The sequence below is a fragment of the Mauremys mutica genome, chromosome 16, assembly GCF_020497125.1.
Source record: "Mauremys mutica isolate MM-2020 ecotype Southern chromosome 16, ASM2049712v1, whole genome shotgun sequence".
Taxonomy (NCBI): domain Eukaryota; kingdom Metazoa; phylum Chordata; order Testudines; family Geoemydidae; genus Mauremys; species Mauremys mutica.
In genome coordinates, this window is record NC_059087.1 from 16,380,614 (window position 1) to 16,397,474 (window position 16,861).

At 41.2% G+C, this 16,861-nt stretch overlaps 1 protein-coding gene across 4 annotated transcripts in view; it reads right to left on the reverse strand.

Annotated features, from left to right (window-relative positions):
- The window catches only part of TANGO2 (transport and golgi organization 2 homolog), a 70,381-nt gene that overhangs the window by 33,721 nt on the left and 19,799 nt on the right, over window positions 1-16,861 (reverse strand). For all 4 annotated transcript variants that reach the window (XM_044989925.1, XM_044989926.1, XM_044989927.1 and 1 more), the window contains 4 exons: window positions 16,106-16,225; window positions 5,705-5,793; window positions 1,760-1,879; window positions 851-965 (listed from right to left, as the gene is read on the reverse strand). In XM_044989925.1, coding sequence (XP_044845860.1) covers window positions 851-965; window positions 1,760-1,879; window positions 5,705-5,793; window positions 16,106-16,161 — 380 coding nt within the window. In that variant the 5' untranslated portion in view covers window positions 16,162-16,225. The remainder of the gene's footprint in view (window positions 1-850; window positions 966-1,759; window positions 1,880-5,704; window positions 5,794-16,105; window positions 16,226-16,861) is intronic.

The following is a 16,861-nucleotide window of genomic DNA, read 5'->3' on the forward strand; positions in this document are numbered from 1 at the left end:
CAGGTTCTGAACACTGTTCCCCATCATTCCATTGCCCCGTCACACTGACTTCCTTCTGGGTTCTTATTTGGTTTCAGTGCTAAAAATCTTAACCCTGATCTCTCAGCTAAGTTACTGCAGCTCACTAATCAAATCTTGATGTTCCGCTCTGGTAGCTGTCAGTGTATTGTTTACAATAATGGTGTCTGTACTGTCAGGACAATGCTTTGTATTTGACTGGGTTTTTATTCGTGGGTCTTTATTAGCTTTGTTAAGTCAGGAGACCGACAGTATTTGTTCACATTGAATTGGCAAATCAAATCCTGAATCAGAATTTTTGTAGTTGTCCAAAAGTCTGGCAGTCAAAAAATGCATCACAAAATAAGGGTGGAAGAACTTTATAATTGGAGATATACCTATCTCCTAGAACTGGAAGGGACCTCAAAAGGTCATTGGGTCTAGCCCCCTGCCTTCACTAGCAGGACCAAGTGGCCCCCTCAAGGACTGAACTCACAACCCTGGGTTTTGCAGGCCAATGCTCAAACCACTGAGCTAGAGATATTTCAATGAAAAGATTTCCTTTCTTCTAGAAAGAGATGCTGAGAGATGCACTACAAGAAATTACTAGATAATAAGACAGCCCTCTGGTTTCTGGAAGAAACAAAAATAAAAAGAGAACTGTAGAAAGTATATGAAATAGAGTAATATTCAGAACTTTGAATACCCATGCCTGTTAAAGCACAAGAGCTATAGCTTTTGCCTTTGACAAGTCACTATACTGTGATAATTTAGTGCTAATAATTCTATGCACTTCATTGCTTTCTTGTTTCTCCCTCTTCACCTTTTGATCTGTAAAGTTTTATAGACTTACCTCAAGTCGGCTGCTATTAAATTAAATCCATTGTAAAGGTGTCCTTCTGATGAAACTTTCTTCAAGTAAGAGAAGCTGTCCAGATCCGTAGTCAAGAAGTTTCTTACAAGTGCACCTAAGAAAAAGAGGAAGGATTTAGAGTTAGTTAGAATGACTTGCATATGGAAAGTGAGGATAGCTAATCTGGCAAATTCAGTCAAACAAGCAGAAAACACAAAGCTTAGGATTCCTGTTATTGAGAACGGGCAAAATTTGGAAATCAGGGTTTTCTATACTGCTCACATTAAACCAATATAGCAATTATGACACTTATTTTTACTCTGAGGAAGAACGCCCAATTTTAGCTCAAATGCAATGGATTTATGTTTGCGGAGCCTTCTGAATTAGATGTTCTCCCATATTACCACTCTCCTCAGTCTTTTATTTCCTTTCCCCTACATGTTCCTTGTAGCCCTGGCTTGGTATACAACTAATGTGGCTGATTTATTTGATCTATTTAATGTCATATTTTTCCACTGCAGGACCTCATGACCCTGAGTTTACAAGCAGACCTATTTGGTTTTTTTCTTTTTTTTTTTTTTTTAAACTATAAAAATATAATGAGAAAAAGTCTCCTAAAAGAGAATAATGCACATTTTTCCATTTCATATTATGTTCTGCTCACAAAAGTGTCCTAGGAACGCAGCAATCTAAAACACAGAAGTTTCAAGTAAGAGCTTATTACATATTCAAAACTCTTCAGAGGAGAAGGACAAGGTGTATAAAAAAGGTTTCTACAAGCCTTGTTAATAGCTATTATTACCACTTCAGTGGATGAGAAAAGGGGGTTAAAACAGCACTTAGTTAAGGTTGTAACAAACATTCCATTATATAGTCACTCATTTTCATTTCCTCATTGTGACTCCATACCTCTTCCCTTTGCATTTGTATCAATCTTTGGCTGCAAGTAGTTTGTCAAGGCAGCCATCTTGCCTTTCTTACTGATTCCAAGCCACGTCCCGCCTTCTTTTCCTTCCTCCATATCCAAACCTAGAGCAAATAGTGGCAAAAGCAGAAATAAGCCAGATTCACTACTTTGCTGCTTCATCTCACTTCAAAAGCCCTAAATCACTGTTCCTTAATAAAAATTGAGTTTAGCTAGGGCTGGATAGATGCCTAGAGTCCCAAGCTTTTTTGTTTGTTAAAACTAAATCAGTATTTTGCAATTGTACAATATTCGCCATCTAATGAAATCACAGTGATGATAGGGAAAAAAAAAAGTCAGTAAATTAACCTAAACCAAGATTTAAATTTTTTTGACTGCGTTAAAAAGGAATATAACTGGATTATGTAGAGCTAGAATATTTGTTAATTCAAATGCAAATCTCAGGGAAGGATTAGCTGCTGTTGGAAGCACAGGGGCTTGTTGGAGGGTTCTGGGTGCAACGGTAATACCTGCAGGGAGGATCAAGGTGAAGGTGGTTGGGACTCAGTGTGTGTGGGGGGGTTCTCAATGGGGAGGTCCAGATACTGGGGGAGTGGAGCTCAATGGGGTGGGGATCCAGGTGCAGCTAGTTGGGGCTCGGTGAGGTGGGGATCCGTCGGGGTGGTCCAGGTGCACAGAATAGGGCTCAGTAAGGGGAAGGGGGTTCTGAGTGCAGAGGGGTGAGGCTCGGTGGGAGGGTCTGGGTATGAGGGGGGTCTGGATGCTCGGGGGATGAGGGAGCAGCTCCCTTTACAGGTATCCCTCCCCCTGCAGCTGAGGAATGATGGGTGCAGGAAGCTGGGGAGGAGGGGGATGGAGTTTGCAGGGCTTCCTGCAGCTGGGGGAGAAATCTGGGGGTGGGTCTGACCTGGCCCCGGATGCCATGCAGGGGAAGAGAAGGCCTGTCCTCCCCAGCCCAGCCAGAGCCCGGTGCAGGGTAGGAGCCACCAGCCGGGTCTTCCCCAGGCCTACCTCCTACCCCACAGTGATTGACCTCTCTGTCGGCTGCCCTGGGCACCAGAAACATACTGCTGGGGAGGGTCACAAGACCATTCTTGTGGCTTCCCTTTGCTTCCCCATCAGAAAGTAATTTTTCTACCCAGATCGGCATGCACATGGGGCAACTCAGAAAATGACAAGGCAGAGCCGCTAGAGCATAGCTTTCTGAAGCATTGCAGCAAAGCTCTGCCCTAAATTTCAGGTGCTAGAGTGACACACTGGACTGCTACACCCCTGCTCAGATTTGTGTGGGCCTGGGTGCTAACGTGGCCCACCTGTAGCTATGCCCTTGGCATGTACTAGTTTTCTTGATGTAGGATCTGCATACAAGGCATTACTGCCACTCTCCACTAGGGTTGCCAGGCATCGGTTTTCGACCGTTAATGTCTGGTCGGTGGCACAGCAGGGGCCCGGGACTAAGGCAGGCCCTCTACCTGCCCTGGCTCTGCGCTGCTCCCAGAAGTGGCCACCAGGTCCCACAGCCCTAGGGCAGCCAGGGACTGGGAGACTCCATAGGCTGGGGACAGCCTGAGTACCGGCTCCACAGCTCCCATTGGCTGGGAACCGCGACCAATGGGAGCTGTTGGGGGCGGTGTCTGCTGGCAAAAAGGTACCTGGCCGCCCATGTGCCTAGAGGGCGCAGGTACCTGGCAGCCACTTCCTCAGAGCGGCGGTAAATGCCAGTGAGACCCCGCACCTCCTCCCCCGCACCCTAACCTCCGGGCCCAACCCCGAGCCCCCTCCTGTACCCCAAACCCCTCATCCCCAGCCCCACCCCAGAGCCTGCACCCCCAACCCAGAGTCCACACCTCCTCCCCCATCCCAACCTCCTGTCCCAGCCCAGTGAAAGTGAGTGAGGGTGGAGAAGAGTGGGGAGAGGGGGAGATGGAGAGAGTGGGGGGCGGGGCCTTGGAGAAGGGGTGGGGCAGTGGTGTTTGGTTTTGTGTGATTAGAAAGTTGGCAACCCTACACTCCATTCCACTCAAATCATAAGAATAAAGAATGAATATCAGCTATTGTAGCTATGATGGACAATGCCTGTAAGTTACAGTACGGTAGTACAGAACAAGCAGCAATGTTTTAAGTGTCAGGAATGATAATCAATATTAAGTGACAACAGGCAAGAATGAATTGGATATATTTACTTTTTTGCCTCGCTACTTTCACTTGAAAAAAGTGCATTATTAATTCAAACAGCGTACTAATCAGATCTGCACAGATAAGCCCCTTGCACTGAATTGCCGCAAATAAAACCCAGGGTGGGGTGGGGTGGAGGAAAAGAGTAAAACATCAAAAATGGATTGTTATCTAGTCCACTTTGCTACAGGCTAGTATTCAGCTAATGTTATGATTTCAACATCTAAGTATTTTGTTCCTCCCCCCTGGCCACCGTGTAACAAGGAAGGCAGCATCCAGAGTGTCTGGCAGGTATTTTAAAATGTCAGCCAGAATTTCAGAAAGTGAGGAAGCTGCAGTGCAGTGGGAGTAATTTATCCTCACAGACCTCTCTGCCAATGCCTACACCACCACATAGCATCAATGAAAATTCTTTGCAGAGTCAGAATGTTCTATTTAAACAAGGCTCTGTCTACTTGAGCCTCACATTTTTATTTCAGAGAGTATGGTAGGGGGTTGGGGTGTGGGAGGGGGTGCGGTGTGCAGAAAGGGACTGGGGTGCGGAGTGTGGCAAGCGGCTCAGGGCAGGGAGTTGGGGTGCAAGGTGCAGGCAGGGAGCTTAGGGCAGGGAGTTGGGGGGTGGGGTGCAGGCGGGGTTCGGGCTCCGGCCTGGTGCCACTTACCTAAAGTGGCTCTGGGGTGGCAGCAGCATGCACCGGGGCCAAGGCAGGCTCCCTGCATGCCTGCCCTGGCCCCACGCCGCGCCACTCCAGGAAGCACTGAGGCCCTTGCGGGAGGAGTGGGCGGAGGGCTCTGCGTGCTCTGCCCTTGCGACATCTCCAAGTACCTCCCCCGAAGCTCCCATTGGCTGTGGTTCCCTGTTCCTGGCCAGTGGGAGCTGCGGGGGCCAGTGCCAGAGACAAGGGCAACGCATGGAGCCCTCTGCCCCCCCGCCTGGGGGCCGCAGAGAAGTGGGGCCAGCCACTTCTAAGAGTGGCGTGGGGCCCACGGCAGGGCAATCCCGCGGGCTGGATCAAAGCCCTGAGAGGCTGGATCCAGCCGGCGTACCATAGTTTGCCCACCCCTGACCTAACAACAGCCAGGCAGAAAGCTAATAAACCAAAACAACTTTGGTCATTAGTCAAAACATTTCAAACTGATTAGAAATGAGACATACATTTTTAATATTTCATTTCCTTGAGCCTTATTCCGTTCAATGATTTTTTAAGTCACTGACTACTATTCAGCAATTCCATTTTCCAGAGAGTTATTCAGGATACTAAATAACTAGTTATGTTAGATATAATGCATTTTCACTACACTGCTTGAACTGTGGCTTTTGGAGAACATATGATGAAGAAGAGTGAAGAACATTCAATAAAGTTTTTTTGTAGTCAACTAAATGCAACAAAACTCAGTGGACTTTATATAAAATGTGACCATGAGTTGGGACAGCTGATTTACAAATTGTTGTCAAAGTATCCATTGCATGGGTTTACTTTGGCTCTGAATCACTTCATTCCAGAGTTAAGGTTTACAAACCATACATTAAACGTTTTTAAGAAGTTACAGTACAGATTAAAGAAAACATACAAGATAGCAATACAACTAAGGCCTATGCCTCTTTCAAGCCCATAAACTGGTTTTCAACAGTGGACAAGTTCTCATAACCTTTAAATGTTCTTTTATTTCTAACAACGTTTTTGTAGATTTGCAAACAAAAGTACATGGGAAGAGAGATTCAAGACAAAATTCCATTAAAAAAAGTTACATACCACTAAGGATCTCATTGCTGCTGTCCCAAAAGTCTGCTGATTTTGATGGTCTGTTGTAAAATTCATCTCTATTAGCTGCTAGGATAAGTCTGTAGGACAAGAGGAAGACTACTTGTAATTTTTTGTCTGCCTCCCCCCCCCCCCGCCCAAAACAAAACAAAACAGTACATTTTTGCAGCTAGAGGAACTGATCATGAAGGCATCTTTCTTCAAAGAAGGCGGGAAATACAGATTCTCCAATAATGAATTTAACACGCTACACAGAATTTCTCAGATAAAATTTAAGTAATTAGTGTGATCACCAAAAACAGAACCAAAATTGCTGAACTTGAGGGAAATCACATTTCCATTTAAAGATTTTGTACTTAGTTACAAATAGCTTCTTGTATTATTGAAAGATTAAAGAAAAAGGGAGAAAGTTTGCTTCTATGAAGATATGTTACAGGCCTTTCACTCCTCACTCAGTTGTTTAGCCTGAGACTGGCAAAACACTCTAGTGGTTTGTTTGTTTTTTGGACCCTTAAAGACAGTGATAATGGAGGATACAGTGTAAGCCAAGGCTCCTATGGGCCACTGTATGCTACCATACGAAGTAAACTTGCAACCCAAGAGTTCCTGCCATTGAGCAGGAGGTAAGTCTTCCAGAAAAACAGTCACAGAGAGTCAACTAAAAATAAGGCAAAATAAAACCCATTTCTCTTTTGGAGTAGGAAAGTTTAGCCTTCGTTCTCATTGGAAGCAAGCTCTGGAACAGAGAAATTAAAACACATTAATGCTGGAGGCTGGATATGTGCACATGTATTATCAGACACGTACTATTTTTCCCCCCACAGTACCACTCCCTCATTCAGTACTCACGATAGATGCTGCTCACTCAGAGTAGCTATTATACCCTCATTGTTCAAAGTGCTGCCCCATTCCCTATTTACTGCACACTATTCAAACCCTGCTCTGAAGACAGAATTATTAATTTACTATTTTACAGCACTAATCATAAAGATTAATTAACTAATCTTCACAGCACTCGTCTGAGATTAAGGAGTGGTATTATCCCCATTTTACAGATTGGTAGTTGAAGATTAATGTCAAAAGTTTCAACTAACTTTGGATGCCAAATTTGAGATAACCAGGACCTGATTTTTCAGAGTACTTAACATTATATTGCACTTTATGTATTCAAGAACAGACCCCAGTGACTTCAGCCACCATTGTGAGTGCTCAGCATTTCTGCAAATCATACCCCAAGGAATCTAGCTGGACACCCAAAAAATGAGGCACACACAATTAGTGATCACCTGAGAAAAGTCTGTTTAAAGAGACTTGCCTAGCATCATATAAGAAAACTTTTGCAGAATCAGGGATAAAAATCCAGTTCTCCAGGCAGCATTCAACTGTATAACCAACAGACTATCCTTTCTTTGCCTGAAGTCCCCTGCCTCATTAACTATACACCTTCCAACTTCTGCAATAAATGAGGTAGAGATCTTACAGACAATGCCTCAGTTATGGCGCAACTCTGATTCATCCCCAGAGCAAGTCCACCCAGTGCACTGAATAAGGCAGGTGTCCTGTGGACCAAAAAATAGTTTATGGTCATGTAACTAAAGACTGTACATAATGCACAGGTCAAATTAAGGTTACACAGGCAACCTTAATTCTGGCATTTCTTAACTTCAGAGAGCTTGACTTAGAAACCTTAATCATGTCCTTATAATGTAGTTTGTAATATATTATTGCATATAAAATTTATTTAAATATAGAATGAAGGAAGGAAGAAAATAGCCTCTTTGTCTTCCATTCACCTTTAAATATCCAAGGCATAGATGGGACGGTCATTCTGTCTTAGACCCATCCCCAAAGTGAAAACTGAGCATCAAGATCATTTGTCTGAGTCTTACTTTACTGGTATGTGCTAATCTTTCATAGATAAGGGGAAGTGAAACGGAAGAGTGAAGCCTTATTTCATGCCAGCCAGGAAATGTTACAAGAGGGCAGAGTTTGAGCTTCCTAGGAACAGTATAGAGAAACATTTTAATCCTTACTGAGATTTGGCCACTGCAGCAAACAAAATGCAGGAGGCCTATGAAGGCTCCATAATCAAAGGCTAGTAGAAGGTTAAGAAATACAATATGTAATTGAAAAACATTGTCAGATGAAATTCTCTGTTTATATTTGGTAATAAGCGTTTCTCACTCTGCAAGCTCTCAGACTGCTGTGCTGTAGCTCTTCACATATCATCTAAATCTAAGTTATACAAGTTTAGCAAGTCAAACAAATATTTCATTAAACCATACTGGATTTTACTAGGGCTTAGTGAAGATAAAGATAAGAATTTTTTTCTAGCTATATGCACTGTCTTCTGTTTTAGGATTTATGTAGTTATAATAGGTGCTCGGAGACTTAACAGGCAAGCTCACATACATTTAAAATACGGCTGGATATGCAAGAAACATATGCATCAAGGGCATTTAAAAAAAAAAATGTTTTAGGCTTTGTGGGAACACAAACCAGCCGAATTAAGAGACTACATAATTTCATGTCAGGCAGAGTGTGAACACAAAGCAGGTAGGATATGAAAAGTCAATATGGTTAGATTGCCTCAGAGGAATCCAGAACAAGTACTCTGGCTTTTTTAACCTTTAAAACATGACTTCTCTCAACACAATTATTAAACCAATACGCTCATGTACAGTGCATTCCAATACCCACTGGATCATCCCATACTGCCATTTCATCCCCGTGCTAACGGTGAAGCTCTGGAAACAAAATGAAAGTTTGGGCTTCTGTGTCTGTGCATCAACATCTTTTCTACAAAAAGCCAACAACATTTGCTATTGCTACAAATCTTTGGCAGTCAGCGTTGGAAGCTCAGCCTATTGTCTTAATGCAACAACTACACAAACTAACAAATACACAAACTAACGAGCCTCAAGAATAAAAAACTGGAGTTGGCAATAGTTACTACATGTCTACATTGAGAATCAGGCTATTAAGATTATCCAAACTTCCTACAGGAGCCCAGCTCTGAAAGCAGCGCTGCCACCAGCAGCTGTGCAGAAGTAAGGGTAGTAGTACTGTGACTGCCCCCTACAATAACCTTGCAAACACGCCACCCGAAACGTTTTTGGGTCAGTATCCCTACAATTACAAAGACCATGAAATTTCAAATTCAAACAGCCGAAACAATAAAATTTACTATTTTTTAAATCATCTGACCATGAAATTGACCAAAATAGACTGAATTTGGTAGGAACCTACCTATCCAATATGATTTTTTTCCTGCTACAGATAAAATAAAGTATCATCTTGACAGTAGAACTGGTTTTGTTAAGCAGAAAAAATCAATATCTAAAAGACTTCCCATGTACATACATAATGTGGGATAGGAGATTCTTAAAAATAAAGTGTCACTGCTTACTAAAATAGTAACTGTTTAAGCATAACTTCATAATGTGTTTACCCACCTACCAAAAAAGCCCCCACAAGCTTACAACACTAAATGACCACAAATAACTGCCTTCTTCATGCCAAAGCAAAGAATGGGGGGAAACAAAGCTCCAATAAGTTTAGTGTGAAAAGTTAGTCGAGAAGCAGCAAATTCTTAGGTAGTTTAAAGGTGATCTCAGAGACAAGTTACATTAAAAATAATTGGTTTAAAAATATTTGTTTGTTCTAAAGTAATTTCAGTGACCCACAAGAGTCCTCTAGTCTGAAAGCAATTAATTCACTGGAATATAGGTACAATGACTACTGATGTTTGTAAACCATTTATATAAGCCAGTTTTATGATCAGTGTTGTAGCTTTAATATCAATTACCATTTGGTTTGCCAACAACATTAGCTAATTTCTGTCAGACATCGAAAAATCAAAATTATTCATGGTTCTCCCTCACCCATCAAAATAAATATTCTCTTGGCAGCTTATTGGTACTGTGTAGGTTCAGTGTATTTGCTTTTGGTTCAAAAGCTTATTTTCTGCACTTATTTTAGCAGTGTGTTGGTCCCATAAGCAGACCTGTATGAATCTGTGGTATCTTGAAATGGTCACACAGAGGAAGAGAGATAAGAGCACACATTCTGCAGTTACCATCTTGGTTTCCCTTCATTAAAAAAAAAAGGTCAATGGGCAATTTAAAATTTCATTTTAGTTTTAAAATGTATTGAGCACTTGCACTACCAAAAAGTAGCATTCTGAAAAGAACCTTTTAATCCTGAAAATCTAGAACAGATTCAGAAACACCTTACAAGTAGAAGATGTGTGCAATTAGCAACCTGTAATTCTAAGTAAATGGCATTATAGGGAAGATGGAATTATGAGTTGTTAGTCACGTAAGGCTCCCACTGTGGTGGTACTAACAACATATTCTGCTGAAAATTCAAGCCTTTGGTGAGAAGAGTATAGCCCAAAGGTGGGCAAACTACGGCCCAGGGGCCGCATCCAGCCCTTCAGACATTTTAAACTGGCCCTCAAGCTCCTGCCAGGGAATAGGGTCTGGGACTTGCCCCGATCCGGCGCTCCAGTCGGGGAGTGGGGGTCAGGGGTTTGCCCCACTCTGTGCGTACCACGGCTCCTGGAAGCAGCAGCAGCATGTCCCCCCTCCAGCTCCTACACATAGGGGCAACCAAGGGGCTCTGCACGCTGACTCCACCCCAAGTGCCATCCCTCCAGCTCCCATTGGCTGGGAACCACGGCCAGTGGGAGCTGCACGGGGTGGCGCCTGAGGACAGGGCAGCGTGCAGAGCTACCTGGCTGCACCTCCACATAGAAGCCAGAAGAGGACGTGCTGCTGCTTCTGGGAGCTGCTTGAGGTAAGCACCGCCTAGAGCCTGCACCCCTGACCCTCTCTCACAGCCCTGATCCCCCTCCTGCCCTCCGAACCCCTTGGTCACAGCCCGGAGCACCCGCCTGCATCCCAAACCCTCATCCCCAGCCCCACCACAGAGCCCGCAACCCCAGCCAGAGCCCACACCCTCTCCCGCACCCCACTTTTGTGAGCATTCATGGCCTGCCATACAATTTCCATACCCAGATGTGGCCCTTGGGCCAAAAAGTTTACCTACCCCCAGTATAGCCCATTCCAGCAAAAGTGAAAGTGTCTTACATGGAATGCCCAAGAGTACTCTGACCTACACACAATCTTTGCATTAAATCTTGAATTACTGATTCTTGCATGCCTCGTACAGGTGGATGGCCCTTGCACTTTTGCTAGTGGAGAAGGGGAGTTTACAATAAATCTACTGATTCTGTATCTGTAGGGCTATTTATTGGTGCTTCACTTTCATAAACAGTAAATGTATTTGCATATTTAAAAGAATGGAGCCCATTTTTGTTTGTAAAAGTTTATATAAAGTCAGATCTCTCTATATAGAGAAAGTTAGTGGCCCACGTAGTCCATCCCTTCCTTTACATCAGATACAACGCTCTTAGGCAATTGCGCATATATATTTTTACATACTGACCTTTGCTTTAAAATAGTTATCTACCTCTATATCAAATGGATGACAATTATTGGAATGTGGCACAGTCTAGAACCACCATTAATAATTTTCCCTGGTTCATTTAATGACCTTGCACTATATTCTCTCACTCCAGATCACATCCCTATCTGTAACAGTTTCTCTTCTGCAACCTCAACAACCAAGTATAAGAGATTTATGTATAAACTCATCATGAATTAATCTAGTTACCCCTCACTATATCACACTGCTTCACCTGAATACCTTTTAAGTTAAGTGTCTGAAACCATTCCTAAAGTTCTGTATAACGTTTTGGAATTCTCCTCCCCACACAAAACTTGTTCCCTTTATACATACACATACATTAGCACTGCTGACTTTCCATGCTGCAGCTGTGGACTGTGACCCAACACATAGCATCTTCCTACTATTGCTCACCATCAGCCATTTTGCCTGTTTTTTGTTTTTTTCTTAAAAAAAAAATTGGTATAGACTGTACTTGCCCCATTCTTTCCCACGGTTTCACTTGACATTTCATGAAAAATGAAATGCTAGCTTCTTGGTAAATGTAGATTTCCTTAGTCTTTTCAAATATTCCTATTTAAATATCTTCTTTACAGTCACCTTACTACTAGCTTTGGGTCAATACATTTTGTACACTGGAGGCCTAGTTCACTAGTGTAAAATGAATTTGACCCTATGCATCTAGTTCCATTTTCAAAGTCACTTCACAATATACGAAACAGAACTGGTTTCAAAATAAACCTCAATAAGATCTCACTTGTTTGTTCTGTGTAAAAATTTACTGACATTATCTGTAACAAGTTTCTGGACCTCATAACAGTTTAAATCCCGAACATGAGTTGCTAGTCAATTTCTGTGTTAAAATACTACATGGAAAGATTAAAATGGAGACAAGCTAGGACGTGCAGAGAAATTGTAAGTTAATGCTACAGTGATGTCCTTAATCAGAGCACGACACTTAATTATTTACAGAGAGCTTAGAAATCCCAGATGAAAAGAGCGAAGTATATGTATTTTCCTCTTTGAATGCCACTTAATTGCCATGATACTTCTTTGACTTTAGTGTTGCACAGTTTCTTCTAAGCTAGGATTCTAGAGTAGAAATATCCAGAAGAGAATTTCTGTCATTTTGCTTAGATGTAAATGAACTATTTTATATAAAAATAAACATATCTAGCTTTCAAAACTAAATTGGAAGCAGGGGTTTCCTGATGCTCCAGCTAGTTTCAAAAATTCAAGACAAAACTATGGTTTGTTTGTTGAATTAAAATGCAATTTAAAATTAAACCTCTTAAGACTTACCAATAAATCAATACATATAATAGAAACTAAAAGTTTAATTCAAACACTACAGAGTGCTGCTAAAATTAAAACATGTTCATTTTGTCTCCTGTAACACAGTAATCATACAAAAAAGGAGCAATTTACATGACCCTTATGACCAAATAAATTATATAAATCCTAAAAATAATTAAATATTTCAACTGTGTTAAGATTATGTAACATTTTAATGTAGCGGCAGGGAGATGAAAACATGACAAATCATTCCATTAAAGCAATTTCCTGTGATATAATTCAATTCCATAATAAAAAAGATTATGTGATTATAGCTTTGAAGCCTGAAACCTGTAATATTTATTCATAAGACATGCATAGTGTAGTAAGGAAAGATGTGATGCCAGCATGCCACTTTTTATTATAGTCCAGGTAGCCATTCCCTAGCATATGATACAGTGCTTCACAGTTGCACTAAAAGAACAAAGTAGCTTGGATATAAAAAGACTGTAGACAAAAAAAAAATGCAGTGGAAATTTTAGCACTTCACCAGAAAAAATATTTGGTGCTCCCCTTCTGGCTGTACAATTACTGCTATTAATTATGTTAATGCACAGAAAAGTTTTCTGGCACTGACAAAGGAATTATGAAAAGTGCATTCTCTCTCTATTCAGAACACAGGGAAGAAGGGAAATTATTTGTTTGCAAGAGAACAAGACTGGCAAGGAGTATTTTGAATCAAGCTTTTAAAAAAGTATTAGAGTGTGGAGAATGCAAAACAAGTTAAGCATTTTAATTTATCCAACACTATCACTTTAACATAAGAAATTTAAACATATGACCCCTCCAGAAAGGGTGTTATGGAGGCAACCTGGGCCTAGCGACTAGGGCAATGCACAGAGAATCAGGAGATCTATTATTCCCAGTTTTGACATGTACAGGGTATGACCTAGAGGAAACCAAGGCATGAGATGAAGTGACTTGTCCCTGTAAAATGGGGATAATGACACTTGCTGTTCTTTGTAAAACTGAGATCTAGGGATAAAAAAATACCATAAGAGCTGAGTATTATTGTTCATCATATTTAAAACCAAAATTTTGCATAGAGTTTTTATTTAAAGGTGCCAAAGAACATTAAAGATTGGTGACAAAAAAAGTCTCTCTTCCATCCTTTTCTCACTGAACAAAATTAAATGGATTAAAAGTACATTTTGTGTAAAAAAAATAATAATAAAAAAAAAAAAGACTGAGCCAAGTGTGACGGGTTGGACCCTCTGTCCAGGATACCACCTGATGTGCTGGGGTTCCACTGAGCCCGTCGTTCCACCAGCCTGGCCTTCCTCACCCTGTCCTTGCTATGCCAGGCCCTCAAGCCTTCTCTAGCACAAATACAGGTAAGGCCACACCCAGCTGCAGACAGACTACAATCAGCTCTGTGTGGGAGGAGTCAGCTCAGGACTTTACCCAGCACTCACATGCAAACCTCCTTTGGGGTGTAAACCCAAAATTATACAGTCTTGTTCTGTACAGAGAGATCGGTACAGCGTAAGCTCATAAAAATTGCCCCCTCCTTCAATGTGGAGGGAGATATGTGAAGGGAGATATGCACAGCTTCCCCCGCACCCCAAGATACGAATTGCACAAACTGGATTTTCGTATAAACAAGAAAAGTTTATTAACTACAAAAGGTAAATTTTAAGTGACTATAAGGGATAGCAAACAGAACAAAGCAGATTACTGAGCAAATAAAAATACACACAATTTAAGATTAATTCACGAAAGAAACAGGTACAAAACGTAATTTCTTATCCTAAACGTTGTTTTTGGCAGGTAACAGAGTTTCTGCAGCTTAGAGTGCCAGTTCTTTCTCTTTACAGACTAGACCCGTGTCTCAGCCTGGACTCAGCCCTTACCTTTCCCCAGCTTAGTCCCTTTGTCTCTTCAGGTGCTTTCAGCAGTCTTCCTCCTTGGGCTGGGAAGCAGTGGAGAAGAGCCCTGATTGACTCACTTCCCAGCCTTAAATAGGATTTACATAAGGCAAGAATCCTTTTTTCCAGTGGAAAAATATCAGCAGTATCCAAGGTGGTACTTTGGTGACATCATCAGATGACCCTGCAGTGTCAAAAGCAACATCCCAGGAAGCTGCTCAAGAAGATGGGAGATTAGTATCTTCAAAGTTCTATTGTCCTTCTTAAATGGCTCATCCAGGCTGACTGCCTACTTTCTGGTGGGCGTTCCCCCAAGTACTCACACAGTTGTAATTGTTACATAGTCAATATTCCTAACTTCAGATACAGAAATTATGCATGTATACAAATTGGATAATCACATTCAGCAAATCATAACCTTTCCAATTATATATTTTATGCAAGATGGGTCATGTAAGGTCTTAGTTATGCCATATTCACAACAATATTTCTGTGAAGAATGTGAGGTGTAGCATCACAAAGTCTTGTATATTTTGAGCCTAAAATTATTTACTGCACATTTATATAAAAATTAAATATATTGGAAATCCCTACATTATACTGAGTACTCCAGCTGACTGATGTCACTGAAATGGAGGGATGATCTGTGGCAGTTTAGTCCAAGGTTTGAGCAATCCAAGAGAAAAAGATTTCAGTAACATTAGATAACTCAGCAGAATTTGGGCCATAATGGATCAAAAGTTCTTTCCTATTTTGACACTGAAAGCCAGTAATTTTCCTGCCAGCAATCAATAGTTCCAAACTTGGTGTAACTCTTTCATAGCAAGCAAATAAGAAATATTACTTTAAATATAGATTGTGGCATAAAGTTTGCTTATCATATAACATTCTGAATAAGAATGATTACAACAGAGGCCTGGGGGAATGCCCTGGAGGCATCATCAAATTGACACATCTGCCTTTTGCTATCAACATGGATAGAGAAAACAGCCTAAATGGATTGGACATATTAATTCAATACAAGTCCTGGAATTCCTGACAATCCTTTTTACTTTTGAAAATTCAGATGTATGCAAGATGCAGACAGAGCACTGGATGGATAATTACGTTTTTAGTTCTCAATTCCCTTGTACCAACAGAGCTATAGTCATTTTTTTTCTTCAACATAAGATACGCAGAGACATACAAGTCAAATTATTTGTCCAATATTTGACTCTACATACAGTAAACAGATCCATATAAGTTCTTGTGCTTCTAGGAACTATATGCAACAGTTAGTGTCAAGTGGAACCAATACATTACGAATAAATAAAATAATAATAATACAATGCTAGTAGGCATGGTGGCAGAGTGGTTCAGGTGCTCAGAAGCAACCCAAGAAGTTGTTGGAGTCTTGCTTCATCACCTCCTTGCTTCATCATCCAGCTGCAAATGGGTACCTGGATCCACTGGGTTAGGGGAGTCAAATGTGGCATAGCTACATCACTCTCTTGCATATTATTGGCTATGGAAACTGCGCTGAACGCAGCTCAGAGCAGACTGACTTTTTCCACTTGAGAGATGTAAACAACATCATGGAGTGTTGGCATTATACCAGCACAATTTGAAGCACTTGACTCTGATTTGAGACTAGGCACTATTGCCCAGGGTTAAAGTAGAAGTATCAAACTAAGGTTGTAAAGAAAAGCATTTTTGCTTTAACCACAATTATGATTACCTGTATGCATTTTTTGAAACTGGACGAGGATCAAACTTGAAGAAAAGTATGCACATGGGTAACAGCTGGTGAAGTCTTGCTTCTTCTGAAAGGGTTAGTGGAAGGTCATACTGCAACAACCTGTTAACAAAATAAATGCAATAAGGAAATTACATTGCAATTTACAGAAGCATAAGCTTACATCCATTTGGAGTTTAAAGTTCCTGCAGTTATCATTAAGAGCATTGCATATTGAAATCAACAGGATTTCAATGGCATGTTTGTCTTAATGGATGGTTTGTCTGCAAAATTCCTCACTATTGTCACTTCAAGTGTTACTTAAATAGGAATTCAATTCAGAACTTTGGCAAAGAAACAAGTGACAGGAGAATACTGATATATTCTAGGAGCAGTACCTAGAGCACTAACTTTCCTGCCAAAGCAGGGAAGACCAAGGTTTTATCTCAGAATTTTCTACTCATTGCCAGTACAGTGCAACAGTGATGCTCTTTGGTCTACACCAACAAATCTGGCAAGACATTCTTGTCAATGTTTTTTCTTTAAAAAGCAAACTTAGAGAAGCACACTCATGTATACTGCAGCAGCAGCTGGAAAAAGTGTAATCAAAAGTGTTTGATGAGAAACTAAAGCCTTATCTTTTCTGTAGAGCTACCTATTAAAAACTGGGGGGGAAGAGGCAGTGTAGTAGAGGGGAAAAATATCAGTGGCAACAGAATATATATTTAATACAGTGGGAACAGAAGTACATTTAGATGA